Genomic DNA, 25,637 nt, shown 5'->3' with positions numbered 1-25,637 from the left:
CCCATAGAACCCATTTTCATTCACATATCTTGAGGTTAGAGGTCAAGGGACCCCTTTGAAAATGGCCATGCCAGTTTTTCCTCGCCAAAATTTTGCGTAAATTTGGAGCGTTATTTAGCCTCCATTGTCACAAGCTAGTAAGACATGGTTGTTCTGATGGATTCCTTAGGTTTTTCTAGTTTCATATGATACCAGTACCTTCCCTCTAACTTTAAAACTGAGCCTGCTACAATCGTGAAATCGCAAGTTACGTTAAAGAAAGTAGTGGCATTAAAACAAATTTGTGTTAAGGGGTTTTTATCGCGTTATCTTTGACAGCCCTAATATAAAGTGTTACTGAAGCAATTATCACAACTGTAGCACCTCAACACTAAAAAAAACACAGATCAAAATGAAAAAATCTAACTGAAGTCACTGGTGACGTACTTCACATTAATGAGCAAGCCTTTGAAATTTGCCAGAGCCATTTGGGGACAAAATAAAAGGATCTTTGATTTCAACTAATTTGTTATGCTTTACTCCACAGTTCATGCTTGTGTAAAAGGGGAAACTCAGGACAAGTGTCATGAAAGCTTTAACCATACAGTATACCAAACTGTGCGTCAAGTATACTTAGAAATGAACACTCTGAATGTCTGTCTGGGAACATGTTAAACACCACAGAAACACAGTATATTCAAAAGGGACATGTTTTACATTCAACAACAAATGTTTCCTTCATGATTTTCAGTAATGTTGGATTTTAAATGTTGTTGTTTTTGTTCCTACTTGACTCGTGATGAAGCCAAATTATGTCTTAACATGGAAAATTGACCACCAGTCACAGAAACCGGATATTATTACCAGTGAGATCACAGGTTAAGTAGCATGTGGGCTCAAAGAGCGTGTCCCTCTCAATCACACACACAGGCACTCAGTAAACAATTTATCCTGTGTCCGACGGAGAACACCATCCCCATCATACAGAATTTACCATTCAGTTATTGCTACACTTTGGTAACAGGTGCAATCGACCGCGCTACGCTGCAGCAATTCCCATGACACACTGCAGTCTGGCGTTTTATCACAGGTCACCGCTCTGTACACGGCATATCAAATGCTCAAATACCCAGAGAGAAATACCATGACATAAATACGCTCTAACCCAAACGTTTTCACACATACACTCACCAACATTATCTCTCTCTCTCTCTCTCTCTCTCTCTCTCTCTTTACATTAATGATAAATACAATAGGGAGCAAAAGTATATAAATACATAAACAGATTATACATAAATACAATATTTAAAGGAGGCTAAATAACGCTCCAAACTTAATCTAAATTTTGGCGAGGAAAAACTGGCGTGACCATTTTCGAAGGGGTCCTTTGACCTCTGACCTCAAGATATGTGAATGAAAATAGGCTCTATGAGTACCCACGAGTCTCCCCTTTACAGACATGCCCACTTTATGATAATCACATGCAGTTTGGGGCAAGTCGTAGTCAAGTCAGCACACTGACACACTGACAGCTGTTGTTGCCTGTTGGGCTGCAGTTTGCCATGTTATGATTTGAGCATATGTTTTATGCTAAATGCAGTACCTGTGAGGGTTTCTGGACAATATCTGTCATTGTTTTGTGTTGTTAGCAAAAAGCAAGCATATTTGCCCACTCCCATGTTGATAAGAGTATTAAATACTTGACAAATCTCCCTTTTAAAGGTACATTTTGAACAGATAAAAATATTTGACAGCCCTAATATATATATATATATATATAAAAAAAAATAAAAAACAAGCTTTCGGATTCTGATTTGAAGGTCAATTACCATGGCAACAGTCGAAGCTTCGAAGCATTCGGGTCACCCCTATACAACACCCTCTGTTCTTCGACCCTCTAGAGATAGACATATTTTGCTATACAATATAAAGCACTCATTATTATTACATAAGATACATGATAAAGTACTGCACTGTACTACTATATGGACAGTCTTTGGGGATTCAAGGCATTCATTCATGTTGTTTACCTTTATGTTACACTGCCCTTCAACACTTTGTTCTCCTTTTTCCATTATATCTGACATATTACAATGTATTCAACATGTGTTACATGACAAAAGGCACAACAAACTATGAATGGTTAGTTGAATGGCATTAAGCAACAATAGTGAGTATCCGTCCCGTGAGATCCTTGATGCATGTTGATTAGCTTGCTTGTATTGATATCTACATGCATCGTATTGGTTTCAAAAGGGCAGAGTGAAACGGGTTACAACCTCCAAGGACTTTCTCTTTCTTTGCCTCTCTCTCATTATGTGTCTCTATTTCTCTCCGTCAGTCACTCTCTTTCTTTCTGTGTTTCTCTCTCATTAAAGGCCATCCACATCCAATATACAGACACTTATATCTATTCATGAGTTTGTCTTTCGCTCGCCGTAGTTTCAACCCATGCAAATGTCAACACCGGGATTGGTCTCCCATGAGGCAGTTTTACACACCTCACCTGCGAACAAAAGACACATCCATATTTAACCGGGCTCTGCTTTTGTCAGAGACTGCCATCCAAGGACACATTGTTATAGGCATTATCACTTCTGTCACCTTGAAGAGAATTACCTTCACTGAAAAGCTCTTGACATTGTCCCTGATTTTCTTTTCTTTTCTTTATTTTTTTTTCAAGTGAAAATGGACAACTTTTTAACTTAAGTGCTTTTATTGTTGGCGCCGCTGTCACAAAGACAACCGGATCGCTCTCTCTGTGTTGCTTCACCACTCTAGTTTTACCCCGACATCGGTCACATTCCTGTTTTGCAAGACGGGCTTCCCTTGATATAACTTTGTTTTTTTGTGCTTCCGTGGAGTTTGTGTTGGGGTCTGAGTGGCGGTGCGGATCGCTTTCTGTTGTCCCCAGAGCCTGGCAACCACCAACAACACCGTGCTATGATAGAGTTAGAGTAGAACACCTGGTGGTATTGATAAGTAAGAAGGTAGGTGTTGTTACTCGGATTGTAACCCTCCCAAGTCCCGGAGCTCTCTCCATCGAGTGAATAGAGAGGAAAAGTCCCACCCCTTCCAGTGGACCACCGTGGGACCTTATTTCGGCAAAAATATGAACGGTAATCAACAGCGAGACACAAATATTTTTTTGATCCCGTTTGAATTCGCCATGAATCACACAATATGATATTTGTCAATTTAAAACATAATTTTGCAAGTCAAGAAAGTCGCAGTTTGTTGTAACACTGTTGAAGTTTAAGACGTGAAAATACGTAATTAGAAAGACGACACACCCAAAAGTCGCTTAAGTGACGTCTCTCTCTCTGAAGCTTCAATGCCGATGTGTGTTTTGCACTGGGATGTATTCACACCAGCAACGGGCTCGTCCTATCTCTACCCGGCTGATAAAAAGACCAGGAGTCAAGTAAAACTTTTGATCCGCTATGGAAATGTGTAGAGCTGTGACGATTAATCAATTAATTGCCAACTATTTTAATAATTGAATAATCAATTTGAGAATTTTTTTTTTTTTTTTAAAGGAAAAAATCTCTGATTCCAGCTTCTTAAATGTGAATATTTTCTTGTTTCTTTACTCCTCTATGACAGTAAACTGAATATCTTTAAGTTGTGGACAAAACAAGCCATTTGAGGACGTCATCTTGGGCTTTGGGAAACACTGATCAACATTTTTTACCATTTTCTGACATTTTATAGAGCAAACAACTAATCGATTAATCAAGAAAATAATCAACAATGAAAATAATGGTTAGTTGCAGCCCTAGAAATGTGAAATGCACAACCAGACCAAAGCCGCATCCAGTAGACATCTGGGGTTGCATACCATTGTTTAATTTATTGTATAAATCTGTGTAGATGTCATGCACCCTGTGTTGCAGACGCTAGCTTTGTGCAGATGTTACACATATTCCTTAAAATGTAACTGAATGTTACGGACCACCTACCAGGTAGACTGAGTCGGATTTCCACCATTACTTGGTTAGCTGACATTTCATGCCCCAAAAATCAGGAAAAGCAAGCATTATCCATCAAAGGACTCCTATATATTGGCACCACCATTAGGCTGTCCCAGACCTGCCACTGCTTCTAAGGCATTCCTCCATTTGATAAAGCGCTGACTTCCCATTTCACACCTGTTTCTGCTAACTGGTCAGGGAATACGAGACCTTATGGTTGTGTCCCTGTTAGCAAGGAAAATGAAAAACCTGACCAGGAGTATTGCTACTACCACAGGATGTGTCGTGGCCCTAACCACAGCTAGTTTCTGACATGGCTTGCTAGGCTTGACTGCCTTCCATCAAAAACATAGGGGAGGTCTCCTGAGTGCTTCGCTCTCACCAGAGGGATTGTTTCACCACTCAGTGCTTCCAGAGAGGAGGAGGAAAAGGCCCATTTAAAGTCTGCCTCTGTTTTCTGAGTTTTCCACGCATCTTTCATCCGTGGAAGAAAGGATGCTCTGTAGTTGGGCCGGCAAGACCAAGGCATATCTCACCAGTATGGTCTGGCACTAGTACTGTATAAATATACTGGGAATCTGAAATTTAGTCAATTTGTTGCAGTTGGATTTTTGTTTTTTCTGCCAATTTTTTGGCCACTTAAAAATTCTTAATGCCTTTATATCTTCTGACTCTCGCCAAGAGTTATACTTCAGTAGTTTTGTCAATTCTGATTTATAGGATGGACTATTTTCCTGAGCAAATCCTCCTTTTGTCTCTTACCATACTTGCGGTGGACTAGTTCCAGGCTATGTACACAATGAGAGATATGAGATTTTGATTTTCTACTTGCCAATTGATTGATCTGTACTTCCAAATTTGAACTTGAGTCAAATATTGGTCTATATTGCTTCTACTAGCTTAACAACCTCCTGCGATCATTTTCATTTCACTTTTTCAGCCTGTGCAGTAGAGACGCAGACATCCTAATGCTGTGAAAATATGTGCGATAAACAATGTTGGAAAAAAAAAATACAGTATAAAGTGATACTGTCAATAGCCTTGCCATAAATTCTACTAATGTTTATGCTGGCGGCGGGCTCAGCCGCTCCTCTGTTTTTCAGAGATTGTAGCGCGCTCAGTCTTAAAGCAAAATACTGATATCATATGACTAGAAAACCTACGGAATCGATTGTTTCCAAACAATGTCATGCGAGTTTTTCGGAAAGAATGCTAAAAAACGCCCCCATTTTCAAAGGGGTTGACCTCAAGATATGTGAATGAAAATACTGAGATGAACAGAGTGAAAACTGTATCTTATCAGATAAAACAGATGTTGACATTCTGCATAATTTGTAGTTGAAGAAAGGTAATAAATTGCAATTCACAACACTCAGCATATCACAATATGTTTAAAATCTCAATAAGACCGTTTTGTGACTTATTATCATGATAATATCGTACGCCAAGGGGCGTGATGCCAAGGCGGCGGTATGTGACGAGTTGGGATGAGAATCTGTTGATCAAAACAATAAAAAATGAATAGATACATACTTACATCTTCCAGCTGGAGCACCGACGTTTAACTATGTGTTCCCATAGAAACACACATTTTGATATTTTTAATTATGAAACACATTCAAACACAGAACATGAATACTGCCAGTGATTATAGAGACAAAGTGGTATACTGCTCTGGTCCACCATTCTCCATTGACCAATGATACTGAAGTAGTCTGGGAATAAATGCATTATTAAAACAACTTATATACACACATTTTTCTAAGGCTTAACTGAAGTGTCCAATATAAGAGCCTTTATATACACCCACAACATAAAGGCGGACGCCTTGGACTGAAATGGTATTATCAATATATCATAATGTATCTCGGAGCTGATGCAGATTTAACCCTGAACATTTCAGTAGTAGACAGGATGCAGTGTGGGATGGTGGCAAGATGCATGGAGTTCAACAGCAAGCCTTTTATAATGTTATTGCATTGAGTGATGGAGGGAATCTATTCAGATGAAATGCTGAGTTCACTGTCTTCAGCTGTAGTCTCACAATATAACCTCCAAAGCACCACGACTGTCTCTCCAGAGGAGGAAGGAAGGCAGCTGGTCAGGAAAAAAACATAAGAGTGTATCTTGCCATCGTATGAATGCTTCAGTATTTATGATTCTAAATTAATACCTACTGGCTTTGCTTGGGTTTCTTTAAAAGGACTTTTACGCTGAAAACACAGTTCATCACAGATAGGAGAATGACTTACATAATTACAGATCTATGAAATAATTGGTGTAACTGAAATAATAAGAAAGGAACTGACTGTATTTCCTGTATATGTAGGTATGTATTTTAATTGACTTTGGTCTACGCAACACATTCTCACTCCCAACTCGTTAAATACCGCTGCTTGGTCAGTGTCCTTTCAAAATCAACTTCCGTTTTCACAGGAAGTTAGGTTTAGGCAACACAACCACTTAGTTAGGGTTAGGAAACAGTCGTGGTAACTTCACATGACTAGCAACTGACGTGACTCACGGGACTGATGATACAAAACGACTCATGTAACTAACGACTCACGTGGCTCACGGGACTGACGATACTAACGACTCACGTGACTCACGGGACTGACGATACTAACGATTCGTGTGACTCACAGGACTGACGATACTAAACGACTCATGTAACTAGCGACTGACGTGACTCACGGGACTGACAATACTAATGACTCACGTGACTCACGGGACTGACGATACTAAACGACTCATGTAACTAGCGACTGACGTGACTCACGGGACTGACAATACTAATGACTCACGTGACTCACGGGACTGACGATACTAAACGACTCATGTAACTAGCGACTGACGTGACTCACGGGACTGACGATACAACAACTCACGTGGCTCACGTGACCGACTATACTGACGAGTCACGTGACTAATGACTGATGTGTCAAAATAAAGTTACCTTTAGTTTCACATGGGACACGGACATCGGTCTCCTGTTTGAAAGTCTTGTGTTTGTTTGACCAATCCCATGTCTTAAATGTCTACGCACATGTCTTATGATATGTTTCATCTGTCTCATCTGAGCTGCATTTCTCCTTTGAGCAAACAACAGTCGATGTTGGCTTTTTGTTGCCTTCTTGTATATGACAAACAATACCAATCAAATGCACATTTGTCTCTGTGAGTATTGTTGCAGAAAGAGATGACTGAGACTTCAAGTGGCTCCCAACTGCAATATAATTTCATGTTTGGCTGGTAAACATTTTGAACATTATGTCTTATATCTCAAATGACTCTGGAAATTAGAACCAGGTTTTCTATAAACCCTATTGCTTTCTGTCACACGGAGGATGTTGTTCTTTGGTTAAAAGTTTTCTCCTTTGCCTTAGGGAAGACAATAAACATGAAAGTTTTTTTGTTGTTTTCTTTCATTTGCTTTTAAGTCAACCTGCCATCTGCTAGTGCCAAAAACTCTGTAAGCTTTCATGCAATTTGCACTCAAAGAACAACATCCTATTTCCAATTTTAGTCTCTCTTCACACCATAGAACTGCAAATTTAGACTGATACGAGATGTAAAATGCAGTTTAGGGGCCAGTAGATGCTGCTAATGTTTTCATTGATGGTCTCATTAAGTTACAGTACACAATATTTAGAAATTAATGTGAAAGTATGGTTTATTATCGGAAAAAATTCTCTTCCAATAAAACCGTTTCAATTTCAAGGACAGTTGCCAGTTTCAGCTCTTAGCATTATTCCTAAACAACCAGGGATCTCTCCTGGGCCCTACTATTAGAACCAATTTCACAAGAAAACAACCATTTCTGTGTCTCCAATAATTGCACCATTTTAAGTTAAGAGCTGTGTAGAAATCAGTTGGACAGAGTATTAATTATTGGTGTGTGCAGCCTAATAGCTGAGGAGAATCGTTATGTCAGTAGATGAACAGTAAAACATGTTTACTTCTCCTCTCCTTGCATTAATAACTCAGTCATCTTTAAATCATATAATATCATTAAGAACCAAAGAATCCTGCACACAGTTTCTTCACAGTCAAGAGTTTTTGATCCTACGCACCTGTCAAGACGACTTTTCCAATGTGGGAACTTTGCTGTAATAATATGATCAAAAGCACACGCACTAAAACTGATCAAGACAACATGAGGGGAAATATATTTGAGTATCACTTTGAAGGAGTTTACAACGTGGACTTTTTATGATCAAATAAGTTTGAAATGCACTAAAAATGTGTTTCAATGGGACCCTCTTGTGTCCAGCCCAGTCGCACGGCAGTTTGTGAAATAATCCCAAAATTTAAAGTTTTGATTTGTGTCAATTCAAACAATTGAATTGAAACAATTCATATGTAATCCACATAATGTGAACCGAGAAGTATCAAGAGCGGCAGACACCACATAGGGAGGAGGTCGGTGGACGGGTGGGGAAAAAAACACAGGATTTTCGCCCATGAGACCGGTGTTTTGAGTCCCGTGTGAAACCACAAGTCAAGGTTGATTTATTTGTCACGTAACTTCCGTACCTAAATTACAGCACTTCTGGAGTTATTTTATCCCAAACCACGATCTTTTCCTAAACCTAACTAAGTTGTTTTGTTGCCTAAGCCTTGCCAAGTCAATCTATATCTAATCCTAACTAAGTAGTTTCATTTTGAAAAGACTGGAGCGGAAATTGACACGTGCATCAAGTGTTGCTGAACGTTCGTAAGAAAATACACAAAAAATACGTTGTTGAAAGTCGTGCTGAGCAAAAAGGAAAAAAGGGAAATTCGTGTCTATGTACACAAATCAAATAGATAAAATTTTGTGACTATTTCACGAACTGCAGTGAGACTGTGTTGCTGCGTCATGTGTCTATATATATATATGTGTGTGTAAATTATGACAAAAAATCCATTAATATTTGACACAGGTCTGAAACATGCTTTAGACACACAGCTCTTTTTTCCTCAGCTTACTTAATTGTTCTTCCCTCTTTCTTTCTCTTTCTTTCACCCTTCCCTATATCTACACATTTCTTCCTCACCACAGTTGAAGAGATCGTGTCTGTATTCCACGCTGCTTCCAAACAAAAGGCATGGGACCATTTCTCAAAAGCTCAGCGGAAAAACCTGGACGTTTGGCGCACGCAGGTTGAGGTTGGTATTTTAATTTTCCTTCATTTTTTATCGCTGCATCTAGAAGTACATTATGTATTTAGCTGTTTGTGGTTTTACAAAGGATTCATTCCTGTAGCACTCTATTAGGACGATGGTTTGGATGATCAATATTAGGATGATAGTTAAGTAGAGTTATAAACACTCAACATTTTAACAATATAATTGCCTATATCCAAAAATTAAATAAAAACCTGTTCATTTTTCCACTGTCTACCAAATTAATTATAGAAACCCCATTTACACTTAATATTGCACGTGACCAGACTCAGGATATCTCACATGGATAGGGAATAAGCATGACGATGAAAGGTGTAAATGAAATCACATCACACTGCAGGCAGAATCAAGAAGAATTTATTTATAACGGGTGTAAATGGAAAAGGCCAACGATCGTGTGTCATTATCCAGATAACAGATCGCGTGTTAATACCAGGTGTGAATGGGTTCTTAAAGTCACAAGCTCCTGGAGGAGGTCTCTGAGGGCTTCGATGATCCTGTGACTTATAGGTTGTTTAGATGCCTCTTCGTTGCTCTAAACTGTCTCACCGTTTGCTGCCTGCTGTCATATATGAACAGACAGGAAAATAACTGCATTTTTGCATGTTTTGTTTGGGCTGGAAATTGAGGTTATCCATCTTTTTTTTTTCAGAAATTGACAGAGCTTTGTATTTTTTCATTATTATTTACTGTCAGACAAAAATGCCACGTTAGTTATGGTGAAGATTTGTGTTTAATTGAGTTAAATAGAGAACATTAAAGCTGAAGTAGGCGAGATTGGAGCAAATCTGATTTAAAAAAGGTTTTTTTTTTTATAAAACAGTCGCTATATCGTGACATTATTACATGAAACAGGTAACCTGAAAAAAAATCATGTTCCTCTGTGTCTTCCGGTGCTCCTAACAGCATCTGCAAGATTTCACAGACCGGAGGTAAACAAGCAGCAGAGCTGATCTGAGGTCTGCTGTCCAGCTGCTGTCTATGAGAGCCGGCTGTCAATCACTCGCGAACTCCGACCATACCTACAAACTAGGCAGCGCTGATCAAATATGAATCAATATTATGTTACGTTAATGCCTATTTCTCGCCTCAAATGTTTTCAGAATCATCTTGTAGTGCACGGTTTAGCTGTAAAATGGGAAAGTTTTTGTCACATGACCGGAGCACAGCCAATAGGAACGCTCTCTCAATGAAATGACCTGTGATTGGTCAAAGTCTCCCGTCACAGGCTAGATTTTTTAAAGCCTGAAAACAGCCATGAGGAGGAGCAGAAGTCTAGTTATCTCTAGGAAGACTTGAATTACAATATGCTGAAAGGTTATTATGGAATTTTTGCCCAATGATGCCAAAAATATATACTGCCTACTGCCACTTTAAGTAGTAGATATGATTGGTGAAGTTTTGATCAGGTGTCTCTTCATGCTCGAGTGTAGAAAGTGTTGAGTTTGGGGTATAAACAGCAAGCACTCACAGAAACACTGCGTAAAATGTGTTATATCCACACACGAAAAACACACATCATTGAACATCAAGCTTTGTCACAGCACGGAGCCGAAACATTTTACTCTGCTGAATGTCAATGAGGCCTGTTCTTTGTGAATATTCATGTACAGTATCAAAAGAGAATAGCGTTCGTTCTGCTCCATCCCCCCGCAGAACTATGAAAATGCTAATACGTTTCCAGAAATAGATCATGACATTAACAAGCATTCAGAACCGCTGCTGGGAGCTGTCCACATTAGACTGTTGATACATTAATCACACTTTACACTTTAACCTGCGAATATTGATTTGCTGTTAGGCGGAGCACCATGCCTCCAAACATTGTTGTTAACTCCCCAGTGTAATGACAGTAGCCTTCGCATCACAAGTTTGAGCGCGCGGGGCGAGTGTATGTTCAGATCCCGATGTTTGTTACTGCTGCTGTTTGAAAAGCCTCTCGTGCTCAACACAAGTGTAAATCAGCTCCTGAATTATTCTCGGTGCCTCAGTCAGTCAGGCTGGTTGCTGTTTCCATCACTGTATCTGTAATAAGACAAACTGCCGCGCCATCTGTACACCAGGCAGCACAATACGGCTATAACTCTATAACTACATTATGTATGACACGATTTATTGATTTTTTTTTTATCTACCTAAATGAAGCAAATCAAAATCCAATAAGTCACTAAGTTATTTCTCTTCTTTTCCCCCTCTGTGTTCTGTGTCATTTATGCATACAGTTTTCTTTGAATTAAAAAGTAGCTCTACAGAGACGACTCTTTTTTATTCTCCATATCAAACATTTACTCTTTCTTACATCAAGTAGAATGACTGCTGAGAATCTTAGTGTTATATTAGTGTGGAGGCTTCGGCCACGGAGGAAATCATCTGCACAGACAAAACGTCACGTCCCTTCTGGCTCTCTCTAAGGTGAAGCCTGTTATGTCAATTAAGGGACACCAGTTTTCCCTCCCCTTTGACATGGCACAGGAAATTGAAGTGGACAAATTGAAAAGAAGATGTTTGAGGAAAACAAATGGCATTTTTGTTTTGTTACTCTACCCTTGAGTTTGCTTGGAATATGTCTGAATTTTAATGTTTTTCAGTAGTCGTATCTAACAAACAGGTTATTTTTTATCTTTGGATCATTCTTATATTGCATTTTAGTGGATTCTTGGTGTTAACAGCAAGATGTCAGATTCATGACGGATTACACTGCTCTCTGATCTTTAGTTCTTTAACATGCTCAATAGCCTGCTTTAATCCCGCTCTCTTTTATCTGTTCTATACTTTCACACTACATTAACCAGGGAAGAAAGGCCTTGTGCCCTACAATGTGATAATAGAACAGATGCATGCTCATTTTATGTGTGTGTGCGCGTACATTGCATGACAATAATAGTAAGGTAGGAGGTCAACAGGACAATATAATCTGTCTGCAGGTCAAGGTGTATCAGACTAACCTTGTCAGGTCAAAGTATTTTCACATTATTTTATCATATAAACTGAATAAACACTTCAGGCGTTCATATTTTTCAATCCTTGGTGGCTCAAATGTGAGTTTCAGTGGGTGACGTGTTACCCTGTTGCCACTTCCCACCTCTGACAAATGCAACATATGTGTGTAGGATGGTGTCATTCGCTCCACCTTGTCCAGATGTGTGTGTATATTTAAATGCTACATGTTTGTCTGGCCCCTGTTACCCTTGAGCTGAAACCCCGAAGACACTAAACAGATGGATGTGTGTGTGTGTTTTGCATAGATATTTACTTGCTTCTGTTTTTTATGTTTTACAGAAGATTAGAAACATGCACAACGAGCAGCTGATGGGCATCAGGGGAGAAGAGGAGATGGAGATGTCTGACGATGACATGGAGGACTCCTCCGCTACCAACAGCAAAGACTCTGAGGACTCAGGTAAAACATATTTGGGCTTACACTAAACAGAGTACAGACGCTAAATGATGTGGCTACTTTGCTGCGAAGGATACTATCCCATACTAGGTAAACGCAGGTATACGGGTATACCCACCTCTTTATCTGGCGGTTTACAGTATACCCATCTATCAGCCAAAAAGCCACTGGAATATATAGGAGAGTATACCCACTTCCTCTTCGGTTATCTACCCATCTACCTAGTAGTACACCCACCTCATCAATGACCACTAGACCACTGATCTAACTGGCAAATACTGTACATGTCACCTGTGTTTGGCTGTGTTTAAGAGTATAATCTGTACAATAACAAAAAAAATGTGATACACCAAATCACAGCAAAAATAACATGTTGTGTTAGCAAACTTCTAACTGGTGGACATCCAGCATATTTAAGTTAATTTGGGACGCTATTCCCATTTTTCAAAGTTGAAAACCTCACAAGAAAAGCAAGCTGAGCTGTGAACACAGCCCTGGCAAAACACCAACCACAATTCTTCCGCTTTTTAAAGGTAGTTGTCAGTATCTTCTTCATGCATTTGATTGTGCATTGAATTTTGCAACAATAGTGGCGATTCAACACCACACTCAAAATCCAGCGATTTTAGTTTGCATGTTTTGAATGTGTGAAAGAACTACTGTATGTACTCAAAACACAATTTGATGGATTTTTATTTATGAATTATCAGACAAAGAAAACAAAAAATATCCAAAGGATAGCATGTTAAAGTGAGCAACACTTATTTCCAACATGGTCCCGAGATCTTAGAAGACAAAGAAATCACAACGAATCACGAGACACTTGACATGAGAACTAAACAAACACAATCTTGAAATCAGAAAACACGTCACCACATTTCAAGAAAAACACAAAATAACAGCTAAAATAACAATGTCATTGCAAAATTTCACTATAAATCTGTTACCCTGTTTCCACAGAAAAGCCTTAACCTGACTTCTATAAGCCCCTCTCATTATTTAAAGTTGGGCTGTCAATCGATTAAAACATTTAATCACGATTAATCGCATGATTGTCCATAAGCGCAAATTAATCACATATTTTTTTTGTCTGTTTCAAAATGTACCTTAAAGAGAGACTTGACTATGACTTGCCCCAAACTGCATGTGATTATCATAAAGTGGGCGTATCTGTCAAAGGGAGACTCGTGGGTACCCACAGAACCCATTTTCAATCACATATCTTGAGGTCAGAGGTCAAGGGACCCCTTTGAAAATGGCCATGCCAGTTTTTCCTCGCCAAAATTTAGCGTAGGTTTGGAGCGTTAGTTAGCCTCCTTCGCAACATGCTAGTATGACATGGCTGGTGCCGATGGATTCTTTAGGTTTTTTCTAGTTTCCTATGATACCATCTTCACTCTAGCTTTAAAACTGAGCCTGTCGCGAGTTGCATTAATACGTTGAAGAAATTAGTGGCGTTATTGTGTCCTCACCATCATTTGATTCTCCTCTCTGGAGCACGGTGTTGGTCTCTTGCAATTTTTCAATGTGGTCATGTAAGTAATTCTGGTAAATGTAGGAAATCACTTAGCATAGTAGCTGTAGACAAAATGGGGTCAATCAAATTGGTTGCACAAAAAATAAAATAGCATTACAACTGTTTGTCACAAAGGAGTCCCTGGAAACCACAAAAAAACATCCTTGAATCTTAAATCACGCACACGAGCACAGAGAGAGAATCTGAGCAGCGTTATCTCTGAAAAGAACCTGTAATCTGATATTAGAGACACAATAAGAGGTTTTAAGAAAAAGCTGTGCAGAACAGGAAATAGAGCTAATCTTTTGAAATCTCTTTTCTGAAGGAAAGTCGCGCCCTTTAGGCTTCATATCGGGAGATGCTTTGTTATTATTATTATTATTATTATTATTACTGTAGTGAATCCCTGCGATGATAAATCTGATATGCGACCAGCAAAAAAACACCTGTGAAATTAAGCGGGGAATAAGACGAGCATTGCTGAAGCTTCCTCTAATGAAAATGTGTCATATTGGGGGCGTACTTTATGGAATTTGATGAATTATGTAGCTGGGCATTCAGTTCACAGTGAGCACACAGACACGTAAGCACCAAGAAGCTGAAGGAGAAATCTCACATCTCAGGTTATGGCTGAGGGTTTTCTGTCCCAGCACACAGATTAATGGGAGAATAAACTGTTGTTATTCTCCCAGCGCGGGTGCGCGTATGTGTGTGCATGCGTGCCTGCAGGTGCGTGTGTTTGTTAGTGTTGATAACAGAGCAAACACAGGGGAAATTGGACAGAATCTGGCCAAACTGCTGGCTTTCCTTGGGCAGCAAGTTAATAAGACTTTATAATCAATGCTCTCCTCACCCCATCCCTGCCTCACTGAATACTGCAGACAAGCTGGGGTCTGTATATCCATCTTTATATCAGCATTAACTGGTAATTTAATCACGTTTCTACACATAGCTTGAGAAGAATGAAAATACATTCCTTTCAAAGTATTTCTCAACACACAAAAACATATATAGATGACATTATGAGACACTGTGATGCTAATGTGATTCACATGTTAATCATGCAGGTGAAATTGAACACAATTCGGGATATTGTTACGTCTAATCTATATCATCATTTCAGCACCATTCTAGATGAAATGTTAGACTATTATTAGACTTATTATTATTGGATGTCTTTCTGATTTGACTGACAGTCAATGCAACAGCAGGCTCACATTGAAAATAACTAGATTCATAACAGGGAATGTGAATGATGTTCTTTCATCCCTCTCTGCACCATCTGAAGGAATGGATTTGTAGTAGATTTTGCAGTTTAGTTTATTGCAATGCTGGTTCAAGGCTTCATCAGGAGTGTTAAAACACAGAGACAACCTGAAGCTATGAGACAATAGTTCATTAGACTTCCATTCAGTCGGTGGGTAAGGTCACCAAGGTCACCAGTGCAACATGCATCTTGTAAAATATTAAAGGATTGCCTGAAGCAGACATGATATAACCCCGACCGTTGGATAATCTTTGACATGAAATTAATCAAATGTCCCGTATATATTGTATGAGCCAACCGATTTTGCCGATTGTAGGATATTATTTGGGAGCGTATTAGACGTTCAAACCTCTATTTGTGAGCGTCCTGAAAAATCTGATTTTGGGCATTCATTAATATATTAGTGGTGGATTTCAGATCGAAATCAGTAAATCAGCTTTAATCTGCTTTCAGTCACGCTGAGGTCAGCGTGAATTCAATTTCTTCAGGAAAGTTAATAGGAGGGAAAAAAATGAACAGAAAAGAAAAGGAGGAGAATCCTATTGAAGTCAGAAGCCTGTTTAGAGATAAAAGGCACTTTTGCCATTTTTCAAAAGGGATTGTATTTTAGTGCCTGCATGGGAACATCATTTCTTAAACGCTCTCATACTCTGCATTTGGTTCACAAATGTAAAAGGAGGAGAATGATTCTCTGTCTAGAAGTCTCTGGAGGGTTTCTCTACACTTTTCCTGTTAGTGAGATTAAACTGAATTAATTTTGCGACAGCGTTTTTGAAAAATGTCGTGGTATTTTTAAAGCTTTCTGGTATGAGGTAAAAGAATAAAGACACATGATAATGTTATTTACAGTATAAAGTCGTGGATATGTGCGTATTAAGTAAGGTTGACAGATGCTTCTATTATTATATTCAAATTACCGGTTGACTATTTGTGATAATGAATCTCACATTTGACAGAAGTTAGGTATGTTTTTTCAGTGAGTTAAGTAGTATTCACGATTATATAACGACGGTTTGTAATTAAGTTACAGAATTAAGACACATCCGGAACTAGACCAATTAAATCCTTTCCTAGGCCGTCTAATAATGTGTCTTTGTGTGTGTGTTTGTGCACCGTGTGAATCTGTAGGTGTTTCCCAAGCAGAAGCCTTAAAGGAGGAGAACGACTCGCTGCGCTGCCAGCTGGACGCCTACAGGAACGAGGTGGAGCTGCTCAAACAGGAACAAGGAAAGAACCAACCGATCGGCAGCGAGGAGGACAACACGCACGCTCAGCAGCTCAGCTTCCTGCAGCAGGCTCTGCAGGGCATGCAGAAGGTAACGTGTCCTATAGAAACATACTAGAGACGCCTCATACTGTACATCAGGAAGGAAGTAATAATGAATGCAAAAGACATACAGATCATGCAAAGTATTTATGTAAGGGTGTTGCCGTCTTGCATCACCCTGAAGGGGTTTATTTCACAACAATGACCGGCTCGTGTACATTATGCCGCTTATTACACAGCTACTTACTTAACAAATTAATAATTTAAGACAAAAACGGTCCGCCACAGTCCGACATCAAATCTGCGCCCATAGCAACGGTCAGAATGCTGTGATTGACCAATCAGAAACGAGTATTCAACAAAGCTGTGTGATAATAATGATATTCGGGGATACAACGATTACATTACTTGCCCACCGCCGCCACCGTCGTTTTGCTGTTAGTTCAGAAATAAAACCCATGTAGCTCATTGTTGCATATCAGCGCCGTGTTATTGATACATAGTCGGACGCAAACGCTACAAACAAAGTGAAAGTGTCTGCTCTGTACGGCAGGAGTCAGAATTCACACACACGGGACGAGAGAGAGTTGACAGACAAGACGATGGCGGAGGATTTGGTGTTTAATCGAAAAAGTAAAAGTGCCTATTTGGCAATATTTCGCATTTAAACTCAATGCTATAAGGGATTCACGATGTTATTGAGGCAATCGGCGTGCGGAGGACGGAGCGGTCACAGCCGCAGCAGTGCCAGTTGGAAACCTGCAGGCCCGTAGTGAAAGCTCCATGCAGACACGCAGCCATCCAACATTAAAGATCAAAGTAAGCGCTCTACAGCACATCTTCTCTGGTAAAATATCCAGTGTAATCGGTAACACCGGTGTTGTCACAAGTTTATTAAACGGTGGGAAATATTTCCTCACCGTGACATCCGTACTCACATCATCTCAGTAGATGCATCCTGTGATTCAACCAAACAGACGACTTCAGTCAGTTGTTTTGACACATGCAATAAGTTTAAAATGAGCAGTATATTATTGGGTAATATGAATCCAAATAGAATAAATGTCAGTATCTAAAACAAAATCAATACATTCATAATCTCCACGCTGCAAAAACAATATCCACCTGAAGAAGCTGTTGAGTATTGCACTTGAGTTGCTGTTTTTTTCCATCCAAAACAAGCAGCAGATATCATTTGTTTCCTGTGTTTTCTCGCTACCAGAATAATACCAGATCACTCGACTATTGATTCCAAAACACTAATATATGAATATCCTCAATGGCTCAATCATACTTTTATTTATTATTCTCTTATTATTCCTTCTCAGGAAAAGAAGAAGCAAAACAATTTCAGTCACACAGGAGGTCTTAAGACAGGGCACGATAAAAACAAACCTCAGCCATTTTCTGTGTGGTTCCAATCGGCATCAGAGTTTAATGTTAATATTGCTGTTAAAGCAGCTTCGATCTTTGCATTCCTGTTCTGTCCGTGACATTGTGAACTCATAGGGACTTTTTTCGTCTAAATAAGAGCAGCTTTAATCACAGCTGATAGCAATCAGTGATTCAATCAAAGATCAGATCAGACTGTACTTCACGGCTCAGAGACAGTTGAGGTCATCTTCAGGGGCTGTGACTCTGCAAAAATTACCTGAATGTAGAGAAACAAGCCGAGGGATTCGCTTTCAGAGGAATCGGTCGACGTTGTCAGTGCACTTTAACACTGGTATTAAAGCAGTTCACATTTAGAGCGGATGACCTCTTGAAGCTTTCTGTCCAGCAGCGTGAGGGATGTACAGGACTTGTTGAAGAAAAGTCTCTTTTTACTGATGAAGTTTATATTAGATTAACATGATTCAAGATGAGGAAGGAAATGTTCCCTGTGCAGGCAGTTCCAAAGTTAAGTTTGTCCAATTGGATATCAAAGATGTCAGGGGTCAGGGTTATGGTTACATACAGTAAGGCGATGAAACTTTTAACACTGTGATGCCCCCTCGGTGTTTCTGTTAATGCTACACTGCTTGGCTTGGCTGCTTCCAGGTGTATGTAAAGGCCCTGCTCACCCACACAGGTGTTTTCATGTTTTCTGTCTGATTACACCTCTGCTCAGGTTGTTGTAGGGCTGCTGGGAAATATGTGTGAGGTCGCTAAGCGCCATGTACCAATTAGGATGATAAAGGCGTTAATTGTCCCGCCCTAACAGATGCAACAAGATAACAGGAGAGTGAGATGACAGTCTGTTCACGGCACGCCCCCACACAGTCCTGAGAAGCTCTGATCAGGTAGATTAAGTGGAAACACCTGTGTGGGTGGAGAAGGACTGAGTGGGAGCTTTAAGGCTGCTCATGTTGTCATATATTCCCAGACGGTTCAGCGTTTAAGATGAGTTTAAACCCACACTATCCAAAACATGTCAGGTAGATTCTGAAACTTTTTGTCTTTTCTGGTTCCAGTTTCTCCAATGTGAGGACTTGCTGGTTTCTCTGTTTCACATCAACTGATACAACTGTGTTAGCTTGCAAACTGTTGCTTTTCTTTGTCATAAAGTATGTAAGTACTAGTTGGCAACCTGCATAAGTGGCTTAAACTTGTATTCTTCCTAACAGCCAGCAGGGGGCGACTCCTCTGGTTGCAAAAAGAAGTCTGATTGTATAGAAGTCAATGAGAAAATGAGTCTACTTCTCATTTGATTTATTACCTCAGTAAACATTGTAAACATGAGTTTATGGTCTCAATCGCTAGTTTCAAGTCTTCTTCAATACAGCATGATGTTCATTTAGTAAATTATGGTCCCATTTAGAGTCAAATAGACCATAAAGCAGGGGATGCTTTTTGTCCGGTTGTTTGTGTTAGTTGGGTGAGTTGTTGTCATTGAACTTTAACCCTTTCATAGTGTGTTTTCAGTTCATGAAAGCTAATTATAATATTTTGGTCACCTAAAAATGTCTTATTCAGCGTTTGGTTGTACTTAACTCCGACCTCTCGTGTCACTTCTGGTGGAAAAAAATTGGCTGGCGACCAAAAAAATGACTCAAGGCTTCAAATCCGCAGTCCACAAACAAGTGGGTGACGTCACGGTGACTACGTCCACTTCTTATATACAGTCTATTCTTAGGACATTGAATATCACTTGATTTTAGACTGTTACTCAGACAAAATGAATATGTCGCCTTGGGCTCTGGGAAATTGTGATGTGACGGTTTTTTGAGACAAAAGAATGAATTCATTAATTGAGGAAATAATCATCAGATTCACTGATGTGAAAATAATCATTAGCTTCGGCCCCTCGTGTTAATGCGTGCTTGATTTTACCTCCATATAGGTGGGTTTTTTTCTTAAGCTAACTCCATAACACAACATTAACATATACTGTACACCCCGTGCTTTATAGTTATGTTTGTCCTTTGTACTGCACTGCTTCAGTAAGTCATATATTTACCTTCACACACCACCATTGTGTCACCAGATCGGTCAGTTACATTTTCAGTACATCTTTACAGCATTTACTTACAATAACACTTGTGTTACAAACACTTTTAATCCGATCCAGTGTGTAGCTGCAGGCCTGTGTGTTTGCTGAGGGGTCGGGATGTGATGTGTTGTTGTTTAATTGAACAATAGAGTTTGGCATTTAGACAGAAATTACACCCTTTAAATGGCTAAAATGAAAAAGAAAACAGAGTGTATTTGTATCCTGGGGACCAGCATTGAGAACCACAGCTTATGGCTTTATTTAAAAGAATATCACCCTCAGGAACATTTAGTAATCCACTAAAAAAAAGAAAACACTTCCTCAGGCGGCAATCCACTTTTCTGATCACCTGCTGTGTTGTCAAATAGCCCCGGCTCGCAGTTATTCCTCCTTAAGTGAAGAGATAGAAAATAGAGGAGCTTTTCTCCACTTGGATCTCATTTGACAAAGTGCATTGTAATTACCTTCATGAAATGTGTCTCCAGCACGTATATGAAAACATCAGTAGATAATTTGAACACTTTGCTTCTGAAATTTCGTTTTTCCCTTCAAAAGGCTGAAGTATTATACATTTATCCTGCAGGAGAGAAAATGATGTTCACTTTGAAACATAAAAGACATTCATATTGTCTGCTAGAGCCTTTTTCACACATCACAAAATATACATTTAACATGTTTTCCTTTATCTAAATGATGCCAAAAGCTAAAAATGTTAACATTTTTAAGATTATATTTCCCTATGAAAGGTTGACAGACACGTTCATGCGCATTAGAGAGCTGCACAGTGCATCTGTTTATCATGTGGAGCAGCACCAAGTCTAAATTATAGCAAATTACGCACCAGTTCTGCAGTCATTGTTTTGAGTCAGGCCTCTAAATGAATGTTTTGCTTTTGGGCGTACATCCAATAATGTGTTAAGTAGTAACCTCTGGTCGGCCAGGTTTACACCACGCTTCAATTTAGACTTTTCAAATTCACTCTGTGTCTTATCTGCATTAAGGAAATGTTAAAGTAAGATGTCTTTGATAAGGTGTTTGTTTGCATTATGATTTGACCTCAGCAACTCAGAGGCAGTCTGGTGTCACTGCTATTTATGCAAAGGATTGTTTTTATTGAGAAAATATCCTCCCATTAGATAGAAGGCCTCATTTACATCTGAAGACACAATATATTTACTCTTCATATGTCATCTGGTTTATGACCTTAGATTTACATCAGGAACATTGTTGTCAGTGTTGATTCTGTCTGCATCATGATAGGTCATTGGATAAGTAGTGGGGCGGGGTTGACAACATCAGATGTCAACCCCGCCCCACTACTTTGGGATCAAAATCTTTTGACATTTGTAGATTTGTGCAAGAATTGTGGTCATTTCAACCGTTCTTCACTGGACCTCCATCATAGTGCCAGATATGATTACTATATTTGTGCTATTTGCCGGCCCACCTGTCTGCTCATCTGTAACAGGATGAAGACAGAACACAGACCAACATAATGTAAAAGTATTACGGTGTAATTGGATCATTCATTATCTAGACAACATATGCAGACAACATGTTTTTAATACTTGGTATGAATGAGGTCCCAGATATGCAGAGGAGCTCATTATGTGCAGGTCCGACCAGCTGAATCTGGCTCCCCGTCTCCAGACCAGAGCTCAGTTTTCACCTCACTTGACAGAGACTGTACAGCAGCACTGTGTAACTGATGAATTATTCAGCATCACATTAAAAGAGGGAGCTGATGAGGGACTCCTTATTTTGAATATCTCTTATGAAACTTTACCTTTTGATTCTCCGGAGTTCAGATTGGGACCCTGCATCAGATCAACTTATTCTCCCTCTGTCGAAGCACTGGTGAAACTAACATGAACATTAATGGCTAACCCTTCTTCTTCTTCTTCTTCTTCTGCTCCTCCTCCTCCTCCTCCTCCTTCTCCTTCTCCTTCTCCTTTTTCTGCTTCTGCTTCTTCTTCTTCATGTTAGCAACTGCTGAGAATGAGGGACGAGTTGAAGGAGCGAGAGGCCGAGCTTGAGAAGAGTCTAGAAGACAAACAGCAGCTGAAGAACCAAATCCATGACCTCACGTCGGGACTGCACAGCCTGCAGACTACACACACACCACAGGTCAGAAGAAAACACACACACACACACACACACACACACACACACACACACACACACACACACACACACACACATGCAAGTCAAGGGAAAACTTTGTGTTCATGTGTTTGCGTAAATGGTAATAATGAATCTTTTTTTTTAAAACGGGCCTCATTTGTGCTCTAGTTAGAAAGAAATTACTTCATAATGAGTTTCAGTGCATGACAAATATTTCATATTGGGGAAAATTATTCAACACTGGCTTCATTTTAGTGAAGATTTTGGTGCATTTAAAGTGGTGTCTAATGATTTGTCCCTGAATCAACTCCGCACAGTAGATGAAAGATGAAAGTTCCCCCTCAGAGGCACTGATAATGAACAAGTAATCAAGATCTTTGGTATTAACCGTGAATTTACAAACAGAAAATTGAAAAAGATAGATAATCTGAAGTAACTAAAAGACCAGGTCACTATGATTTAACGGATAATTTAAGATACAGGCGACAAAATAAAGGAACAGATTGAAATCAGAATCAGGCCAAAGGTTGATTTCAGTAGATTTCATTCCATTTTAATAAAGAAATCAATCAGTAATCTGCCTTTTTCCATCATCCCATGACCGTTTTTGTAGACTTATTTTTGATGAACGATTGGGGTTTTTGTGATCATTTTATTAGTAATGTGAACTAACAGAAGTAGGAAATGTTTGGTTTGTATTTGCAGTAACTTAATATAGCTCTGATACGGCTGTGGGAGAAAGAACAGTAAACTGAGATGCCAGTATGAAGCGTTTACATGCTCTAAAGTAACCAGGTTACAGTACAGTTTTCCAGTAAACTGATCTCTTAAATGTCATGTAATCGAATAGCCTGGTTACCGTAATTGGGGTAGGGGGTTAGGGAAACCGGATTTCCTCGGCTAGATTTCTCCTGAGGAACACTCTTCCATGTATGCGCGTCAACAGGTTTCTAATCGTCTTTTTACAAGTGTGCATAACCAAAGACTGCAGACGGGTAGAACAGCGGAGCGGCTGCATGAAAGGAGAGATCATTAAACGGAGCGTTGCGTCCTCATATTTAAAATACTTCAATCCAAAGTCTGACTGAAACTGAAACAAACACAAACTAGCCTGTAAAAGTCTAAAGTCTACAGTTAGAATAAGAAAGCCATGCCTCCAAAATAAGGTCGGGGGGAATGGGACAAATATGATTACTGACCTGCGTCATTTACAGTAACCAGGATACTACAGTGCATACAGTATCCTGTTCTCTGAGGAACCTGGATACTTGAGTACATGTAAACGCATTACATGCGATATGTTAAATAAAATTACAAATGCTGGGTTACATGTTGCATCATTTCCTGTGAATACCATGTGGGTTTATAGGCAATTTAAATCTTGTTTGGGAATGTTGGACCCCGCCACTAACACTGAAAACTACTATGTAGAGGCAAGGTGTTACAACCCAGCTCGTTAGGGAAAAGGAAAGCAACATAAAACCAGATATTCTTGGTAAAAATAAAGTTGTTTATTCACATGGAGCTTAGATGGTACAACAACAAAAAGAGGTGAGGCAGACTTAAGGAAAAGGGCTTGTGTGAGATGTTAAAATCAACGAAATAAGTACAACAAAAAAAAGGACTCCATGTCTAATTTACTCTAAATTAACCAAAAAAGGAAAATAAAACCTCACTAATTAACTCAACAGACAAAACAGCACCCCTGCACACTAGTGAACTAAACAAAGGAATTTCCTAATATAGGTGTGTAGTCGAAATTAGTTTTTGAATCTAACCTGGCCCCCAGTTCCCCCGGTCGCTTACAACCTCAGTTGCCAGAGTTAATCACCACAATTGACATTATACTAGTTTAGAAAACAACCTAATATCAAGAGATACGTTGGCGAGCTGTTCACTCCAAATCCCAGTCGCGCCGACTGTCAGGCTGGCCAACTATTTGAAGCTTCAGCTGCCGAATTGCCTCCTCGGGATTGGAGCCTCTCCAATCAGAAACCTCCAGCTCAGAGAGGGTGGCAACGCCTCAGCAGGCGGAGCCAGTCCCGTACCGGAAACCACACATCCTAATCAACATGAGCACTTCAGAGGGGGTTAGTCACGTGGAGGAGAAATCGGCTGTGGCCGTAACACAAGGCAAAAGCGAGTTTATTTATACAGCACATTTCATCAACAAGGCAATTCAAAGCGATTACATAAAACATCAAAATCATCAAGACAAAATGCAAAAGAAACATATTATAAAAGGACATTTAAATATAGTCATTAAAAATAAAAGAGCTATAATAGAATCAATCAACATAGATAAGTAATTACAGAATGTAAATACAATGAATGGCTATTGCTGAAACAATTCTGACTATAAATAATATCAAAAATGGGGTTTGATATTGTGAAAATCTTAAGAATGATCAATGAATGTGAGTTAAATGTCTTAAATGTTTCTTATAAAAGAAACTCAAACTAGTTATATTTTGCACTTTTCCAATTTCAGACCCAAAATCAAGATACAGCCAGTAACCGTCCCCTGTGTGGTCGAAGGCGTTTGAGGGCACATTAAATCCTCCAATGAACTTTTTACACTCAAATGCGATTTATTTTACAGTATGTCGCTCTGAAGCGGAAAATGTTTTGCATATCTTGTGAAAATTACCTCGACTACGATCGCTGCCATCACTGCCATGTCCTCCATCTCATTCTTGTATAGCGCCGAATGTTGATGTTACATCATAAAATAGGAGATGGATTTATAGAAAAGGCAGTCCAGAAGGCCTTTGTTACCATCGAGGTGCCCTTGAGTGAGCGACATAAGTGATGAACAGCTCTAATGAGGCTGCTCATAGGCTGTGATTATACCCAGCAGCTCGTATGTACAGTTTGAATGCCTGTGAAGGAGTTTGTTGCCGTGGGAGAACCGTCCTTGAATTTTAGCCGCGACAAAAGCTGTAGAGACCAAACTGTCCTGACCCGTACAGTAAAAATAATTACTGAATGTCACCGCTTCTCTCCTCCATAAGAGGCAGACACATTTATCAAAACACTCCAGAGATGTCGTTTTATTGCAGGTCACCTATCGACATACAACAAAAGGTTGTGTTCGAGTGCAGGTGATCTCTACTACTATACCTCTCGCTGGCCTATTTTGGCTCCGCATGGTAACAGGGGAAGAGGGCGGCTATGAGTTTGAGCTTCAAGTTCAATCATCTATGTAATTGGATAATTATAATACTAAAATGGTACTGTCAAGTGGTGCCTGATGACTCTGGTGGATTGCTGTCAGCTCTCGGGTCATCTTTCTGATTCACAGAGCTGCTCAAGTTGGTTTGCTGTGAGCCGATGGAAGGTCGCTCAGCTGCTGATATTTAAACTATGTGAATTAGCTTTTTTCTTTTCTCTGTGCTTGTCCCTCTGATGGGCTGCACTATCCTCAACACACTGAGACAGATCTACGCACAATAAAGGGGCTGAAATACCT

General features: G+C 39.5%; 1 protein-coding gene across 1 annotated transcript in view; it reads left to right on the top strand.

Annotated features, from left to right (window-relative positions):
- Nucleotides 1-25,637, top strand: part of LOC141775702 (ecto-NOX disulfide-thiol exchanger 2-like) — a 201,217-nt gene that overhangs the window by 160,457 nt on the left and 15,123 nt on the right. The window contains exons 8-11 of the mRNA XM_074649300.1: nt 8,998-9,104; nt 12,402-12,522; nt 16,431-16,618; nt 22,028-22,168. Coding sequence (XP_074505401.1) covers nt 8,998-9,104; nt 12,402-12,522; nt 16,431-16,618; nt 22,028-22,168 — 557 coding nt within the window. The remainder of the gene's footprint in view (nt 1-8,997; nt 9,105-12,401; nt 12,523-16,430; nt 16,619-22,027; nt 22,169-25,637) is intronic.

Source organism: Sebastes fasciatus, chromosome 10 (genome assembly GCF_043250625.1).
Source record: "Sebastes fasciatus isolate fSebFas1 chromosome 10, fSebFas1.pri, whole genome shotgun sequence".
In the NCBI taxonomy this organism is placed as follows: domain Eukaryota; kingdom Metazoa; phylum Chordata; class Actinopteri; order Perciformes; family Sebastidae; genus Sebastes; species Sebastes fasciatus.
This window is presented reverse-complemented; position numbering and strand designations above follow the sequence as displayed.